The following is a 7,735-nucleotide window of genomic DNA, read 5'->3' on the forward strand; positions in this document are numbered from 1 at the left end:
CCAGAGTGGGTCTGCCTTCTGTTGGATCAACCTTGTTCAGTTGTTCATATGAGCAAGCACTGTGCTGCAGTACAGGGGAGCTAAGATGGTCTGAGCTGGGGTCATGGACTATTTCAGTGCTCATGGGGAAAAAATTGTTCCAAATCAATGAAGTGTCAGCGAAAAAGAAATAGTATTAGTAATAAGCCCTCAGTAATGCACATCAGGAAAGGCATTTTTTAGCAATTTACCCTGTTGAATTAACAGTTCAACATGGCAATATCTGACTGTTACATGAAAGCTCATCTTACAGAAACGTTGTTTAGGCCAACAAATCCTGGAATCGGCCACTCTATCAAATACACAATTTCCTTTTTAAGGGAAAACGAAAGAAGAAAAGATTTACAGCATCCAAAAATCCGACAAACAAACAGAAATTGATGAGTTCCTCTTATCCTAAAAGGCTAAAACCAAACCGCATTTCTGTATCCCTTCATCTCTGAAATCCCAAATCTTCCACCTTAAATTAAATACAAGCTGGATTTCCAGAACTCTGTACCATCTCTTTGCTTTAGAGAGCAAGTCTTTCAAGGCCCTCGGTACTTGCCAAAACAGAAACAGCCTTGAGGTTGATCTAGAGGGATCATACCTCCACCCTTGGATGTGTCAATGCCCTCCAGCATCGATACCACCTCGTCCATCTCTGGGCGCTTGTCAGGGTTAGCATCCCAGCATCGCTTCATTACATTCGCAAGAGAGCTCGGGCAACAACGAGGTATCTCAGGCCTCAGATTCTGTACTTATACAAGTTTAATTATTCTTCTAATATACAATGTCTAATACAGTGGCTGTAGCACTCATCAGCAGCAAACATGTTGTATTACATAGCATAAAAATTAAATAAAACATTAATACCAGCTGGTCTAACTGCTATTAACCTTTAATACCATAATATGATATACCAATCATGGTACATTTATATTTTTCCTATTGTGAAATATGATAGTTCAATCAAGCTTGTGTGTTCAGTACCTGGCGGACAACAGCTGAGGTCACTTCTGAGAAGCTGAGATCTGGATATGGCATGTCACAGCAATAAATTTCCCACAAGCAGATACCAAAACTGTACACATCGCATTTCCTATTATACGGGTTGCCATTGAGAACCTGTCCCATTCCAAGCCAATAAACTACTCAGGAGCTGAAAGAAGTCACATATAGCATCAACAACTGCTATGGAAAGCCAAGTCATTGAATTGATTATATAATTTGACGTTTTAAGAGCTGGCTAGAAGCCAAGCAAGTGAAGCCACTTTGGCAGATACAGATACACTCAGGCTCTTGGTTTGTTGCAGAAATCATTTCGAGTAAAGGAGACAAACTGCAGCTTCAAGCAATAACTATAATGATACCTGTGCTTCTCTATATGCAGGACAGAAGAAAAAATTTCCACCAGGTTTTCTAAGACAGGTATACCTCTAGAATACACCAGCAAAGACATAATTTGGCCATGTAGCAAAGATTTAAAAACCATTTGAATTAATCTCGTTGTTTGGTGATGTAGTCAACAGAAACTTGTGTTTTCTATCGGAAAATGATTTCTAATGAAACATAGAAAATCTATAGAAGAATAAAAGTTTATCTATTCTGTCAAAGGGTCTAACAGTGACTTTCAGTTGAAATTGCACATGCACCTTTCTTGGAACAATTAGACCCTTCATATACACCAGTTTCAATAATTACCCAATTGTGTAAGTGGCATATGCAGCCCTCTGATCAGCTGAGAACAAGAGAGAGAGAGAGAGAGAGAGAGAGAGAGAGAGAGAGATTGTTTAGTAACCAAGCGAATACCTCTGGAGCCATGTAACCAAGGGTTCCAGTCTCGCCTGTCATGTCATTAGGATTTGAAGCCTCCATGCGAGCAACCCCAAAGTCAGCAATTTTTAAAGTACGAGTCTTGTCCAGAAGCATGTTCTCTGTTTTCACATCTCTGTGGACAATCTTCTTAGAATGAAGATAGCTCAACCTAAAAAACAGACAGAAGAGTAGCTCAAAGGCTGAGTTCCAAAGCGCAACTTCAATATCTTGCAAGTGAAAGAAAATCTTTGACATGCCAAACCTCCAAAAAATGTCAATGGAAAATAATTCACATTTGAAAGATTTGAAGAATAAAATAAGATACAGATGGGGCGTGAGAGTTTGACCCTCGTGCAAGATCTAGTGCCAGTTGGACAACTACTTTGAAAGCCAGCTTCCTTCTATGGTTCTTTATGAGGTAAGATTTCAGTGCTCCCCCAGGAAGATATTCAACAACAACACAACATACAGTACTTGGCATGCCAATGTGACCATTTTCTGTTTGTATGTTTAGCTCTGATGAGCCGATTGTAGCCCCAATGAACTGCAAAAGGAAATTCACATTTAAAATTACAAAGACAATTTGCAATAACAAAGGATTCCAGACAATTTCTGAGTAGTGATACCCATGCTGCACTACATTTTTTTCCTTGTTCAGTAGATGTAGACAAGGAAATAAGAAGAGGTTATAGATTGACCATATTAAATAGAATCTTTAAGGAAATAATCCAGGGGTATATTACAAGAACATTTTGCAGCAACGAGCACCACCCCAGCACAATAACAATATCATTTCAACCCTCAACATGGAACAAAGTAGAAATCAGCAAAGGTAAAGCATTTACAGAATGTGGCAAATCTTGAACATGCTATTTGACTTAGAAGCAGAATCTAAATGGTGAAACAATAAAAGAAGAAAGCTCATCAAAGTTGGCAGCAGAATTGGTTATTATCATACAAAGCCATGTGGCATTTCTAGTTTTTGTTGATTATAACATTGTTTTAAATTTTTAATACACATGGAAGGCAACAGAATAGTTTATTGATTAGGCATTGATTAATACTGAGGCGGTCACATGGATGCACCTCAGCTGTTATTGCCTAGAAGAAAAATCATGTATTCCACTTCCTGCCCTAAATTATTGGGGATTGGCTACACATTAATCCTGCTAACCCACTAAATCTGGGGCCAAACCTTCAAGCAAGGCAATTCAACAACCGTTTTAGACTACAAATTTCAGCTAGACCTATTGAACCGGCTGTCTGCAGTTATACAGACTTAAAGATGTCGAAATTTGTCTCCTTTTTTTGTAAGAAAAAAAATCTTCTACTAGTGGATAAAAACTCCAGTAAAAATAGCAGTCACAGCATTTCTCCTGAGGGTTCACTTTCATAACAACCACATCTATTTGATACAGCACCTTTGCTGTTGTATCCTTTATTATGACATCTAGCTTATGAGTATCAAAGTGCTAGCAAGCATACACGTTCAACACATAACAAGAAGTATCATGCCAAGTGCCAAAAGTGCAAGCAAGTATAGACCAGACTAGGTTTTGCTAGTGCCCAGTCAGCCATGACTGTTTTAGCCTTTTTCGGTGTTCTAGGAACACTGATCACCATACTATGTAGCTATTACTTGTCTATTGAAGCTTGAGATTGGGATGGGAATAGGTTCAAGCAAAATGGAGGAAGAGGCTAGGCAGGCCATAAGATATAAGTAGATGCTCACTAGACTGAGAGCATGGAGTCATGGACTTCTAAGTTCAAATATTGTCAAGTTCTTCTGATGGCTTGGTTTGCAGCTTGCCTAAATTGCCAGTTTGCAATTTTGCACTCAATTTTGGGGTTAGAAATATTTCTGCAGCAATTGACATCACAGAGAAGCACATACATACAATAATATTGGACAACACAATATTTCTGAGTTATGGGGACTTCTAAGTTTAAATATTGTCAAGTTCTTTTGACCACCCTGGACAACACAATATGTGTCCTTTGATGCTAATATGCAGTACTCCAGCTCCTCTCATCTTGTCAACCTAGGACTTTCCACATTTTGCACATATATGGACAACCTTAAAGATTGGAAAAATAGGCACCCAATAGAGTACATATTGGGCTTAAGCTACAATCTCAATTGGATTTGAGAAAACTACCCCATTCCAGTATTTGAACATAAGAAAATAAAATCATTTTATGCTATTACATTTGTTACAATTAAAAAATCATTGTAATTTCCTTATCATTGACACCAACTGAGACTGTCTGATTGGCATTTGGGAAAGATGACATTATTGCCTAGAAGTAATTTATTTCAAAAGTATCATGAAATTGACAGCCACTGTGATCTTATCCAAACATGATGGTTTGATTAGGCTAAGGAATAAAACGTGGTGATTTCAGGTAAATTATTTTATGACAACATTTCAAAATATCAGAAATATGAACACAGTTACAGAGTTTTATGCTGTTTAGTATCATGAAAGTCCACAATATTGAAATTATCACCAGTCATGAATTAGCCAACAATTCCATTACAAGAACATTAAGGGCTATAGTACTTTGACTTTCTTTTGTGGCTGCAAATATTCATCTCACCACTTGATTGGAAGATTTAATTTATTTCAATTGTGACCAAGGTTGAGGTAAGGAATCACATGCATCTTATTGTTCCCCATCTTGGCAGGATGAAAAATTCAATATCTATCCAACATTTCAATCTCTGGACTTCAAACCATATTAACTCCTCATGTTTTTAGAACTTTGTTTGAAATAATATCAGATAATGATACAACACAGAATGAATTAACGGAAGCAATATGTTACACCATGTAACTTTAATTCACAAAACAAAAAGAAAAACGGAAACAAACAAACATACCTTAGTTACATTAGGATGATCAAGCTTGTGCCATACAACAACTTCTTGTGTAAAAGCTGCTCTAAGTGAAGCTATTTCAGCCTCTGTTCTGTGGCCCTCCTCTCCCCAATCAAGAAGTTTAACTATGCAAGAAGAAAGGGATGAAAAAGGTAAACAAAAATATGAAATGGTGGTCTGGCATTTGAGATCTAAATATGCATAATTTGGAAGAGTAAGAATTCCTCAGCTGAGTTATAGGGTCAGGAGATGTTATACTTGTATAGGCCTTTTGTATAGCCTTCCTTGGTTAGTGGAGGTTTACTTAGTTCTTTTGATCAAGTTTGTAAATCATGGGGAGGATTCCTCATCCTTCTCATGTTTCTTTTTAATTTCCAATATATATGTTTTGCTTCTGATTAAAAAAAAAAAAAAGAATTCCTCGGCTGATAGCTAAAGCAACCACACATCACAGAAGATATTGATCCCAAATCAAATAACATCACATGAAGATGAGAATAAATAAATAAATAAAAGATAAATAAATAACTAAAACTATGAAACAGAACCAAACATGGTTGTAGCTTTTAGTTAGAGACTGTTGTTGATGCCTAGATCAGCCACCAACTCAAGATAGTTGAGACAAAGCTTTTAATGAGTTGCCGAGTTGAGCATTGATATTAGATCTTTATATTATAGACAATAACACCAATTTCAGTTGGTACTTTTCTTTTGAACAACAGATCGCATTTGCCTAGCCCACGGGCAAGGCCCCCCCTTCCTCAAGACAAAAGCAATTGGGCCTTCCACTTGTGGAGAGCCAAGATATAACACAAGGCTACAATGGGCTGATGGTAATTCAGTAGCTTTCATTTGTGTTACTTTATCCCCACAGAAGTGAGATAATAAGTACAAATCAATAATGAGTTGGGACACATGAAAGTTCAGGAAAAAGAAGAAAGACATCAAAATTATGGCAGCTAACTGCCAACTCAACTCCTTCTCGTGAATCACGGGTTTTGCAAGGCTGGTTCTACATGGCTTGATCACAAAGCACTCTGTTATAATCTACAGAGACTGAAAACAGGAAGTACTTTTATGAAAAACAAAAAAAAAAAAAAGAAAACGCTTTTCCTCCTTTCAGTTGCTAAGAAAACTGAGGATGCTCTGTTTTCGAACTTCTAAAATGAATGCTATGTGTAACCAAACCAAGTATTTGTATTAACTTCATTTTAGTGGAGGCAATTATTAGTTCGGGTCCCCAATAATGAATTTTAAAATTTTTCTTCTTCATGCATTTTCCCATCAACCAAACAGAGTTTGAAAGAATATATATGCAGGCATAAATATTTAGGAGCCGGCAACAGTAAAAGCAGCAGCTCCCCTCGCCCACTAAGCCAAAAAAAAAACTAAAAACAGAAAATAACCCTTAAAAATGGCCCCAAAAGCCAAAAGTTCAACCAAGAAAAGTCCCACTTCAAAATTTTAAACTCTTATCAGTCATTAGAAGTCCATCCCTTTTGTCAGCCAAATTATGCCCATTGTACTTTTTTTTTTCTCATAATACAAGGCCCTATTTGGTCCTCTCTTAAGCATTTCCCTTTCCATCCAAACATTTTCTCGACAGCCAAACAGAGAGTAAACTTATATTCATGAAAGGATAAGAAAAGCCAAATGGGTGTCCGAATAATCACCACAAACACACGGAAAACCAACGTAGAACGTCAAATAAATGGGTATTCAAAGAAAAACACAGTGCCCCACACACCTGCAACATCTTGGCCATCGTAAACCCCACGATGAACCGTCCCAAAAGTGCCACGAGCGATGACACTCTTGATGACGAGCTTGGAAGGATCAATCTCCCACTCTTCTCGAGTATTGGGCCTCTCTTCTTGCTGCTCCTTCTTCTGCTCCATAGTCCATGCTCTGCTGAGATGCCTCTGAAGCTGCTCATCCAAGCTCTTCAGATCTATCTGATCTGCCCTCACAAACCCGTCACTCTTCTCCTTCATTTTTCTTCAATAGACTTCCCACACACTCTATAAAACCTATAACCAACTATCTTATATATAAAACATGTGAACACAGAAACAGTAGTGGAAGAATACCAACACCCCAAGATAAGAAAGCAGAAGAAGCAGTCGCAGAGACAAGAGTAACTGCCAATGTTGGAGAGGAAGAGCTAATGAGAGGAGGGGTTGTTGGTGGGTTTTGTTTCTGTGTCCCCACTCTCTTTCATCTCACTCCTCTCACTTTTTTTCCTCTTATTGTTTCTTCTTCCCTTCTTTTTTTCTCTCTCCGTCAAATATATATCATACATGTGGGCACATGGATATTGCCTGAATAGGACATGTGTTTCTGACCCACCTTAGTCTCCCCCTCCCTCTGCCCAACCTCCACTGCCACCACCTCTTCCTCTTTATACTTCCCTGCAACTTCCATATTTCTTCAATTCTACTGTTTCTTTCGTCTCCAAAATTATAATATTTTTCCAAAAGAAACAAGGTCCTTTATTCTCCATTTTTAGAGCTTTCAAGTCTTTTTAATGACTATGAATTTCCTTTAATTCAAAGATGCTACAAATTTCCATTAGGGTTGATGGAATTCCATGTGATTCTAACAAACAAGACCTTCATAAAGCTTCATTTTTTGTCTACTTCCATAAGAGCGATAGTATGTTCCACAAATAACTCTTACCCATGTATCCTCTTAGGAGAAAAAAATAGCCCTACTATTAGAGAGGTGTTTCTCCTATCATTATAGATGTTGTATTATTTGCTTCGCACTCATGAATTTATTATATTATTTCCTTTCTATTTATTAAATTCATGAATGTTGACAACATCTGTCCCATTATTTAATATAACAATTATGAACAAATGGAGATTTGGAACTAAGAATCCTACTACTTTTGTTTCCCTTTTGTTAAGATCCAGAAAGGGTTTGTTTGGAATCTCACATTAAACTAATGTTTCAAAAAAAAAAACCTAAGCAATGGCCATGATTTAATGATCAAGTAAACGTCACTTACAGATT

At 37.4% G+C, this 7,735-nt stretch overlaps 1 protein-coding gene across 1 annotated transcript; it reads right to left on the bottom strand.

The window, feature by feature from the left end:
* Positions 1-193: 193 nt before the first annotated feature.
* LOC117930203 (serine/threonine-protein kinase STY13-like) lies at positions 194-7,069 on the bottom strand. The gene is made up of 6 exons (XM_034850718.1): positions 6,465-7,069; positions 4,721-4,842; positions 2,184-2,380; positions 1,831-2,005; positions 1,012-1,146; positions 194-773 (listed from the first exon to the last, which is right to left on the bottom strand). Exons 1-6 carry the CDS (start codon positions 6,709-6,711, stop codon positions 567-569), a joined length of 1,083 nt encoding a protein of 360 aa, XP_034706609.1. The 5' UTR covers positions 6,712-7,069; the 3' UTR covers positions 194-566.
* Between the last annotated feature and the right edge of the window lie 666 nt (positions 7,070-7,735).

The sequence above is a fragment of the Vitis riparia genome, chromosome 14, assembly GCF_004353265.1.
Source record: "Vitis riparia cultivar Riparia Gloire de Montpellier isolate 1030 chromosome 14, EGFV_Vit.rip_1.0, whole genome shotgun sequence".
Lineage (NCBI taxonomy): Eukaryota > Viridiplantae > Streptophyta > Magnoliopsida > Vitales > Vitaceae > Vitis > Vitis riparia.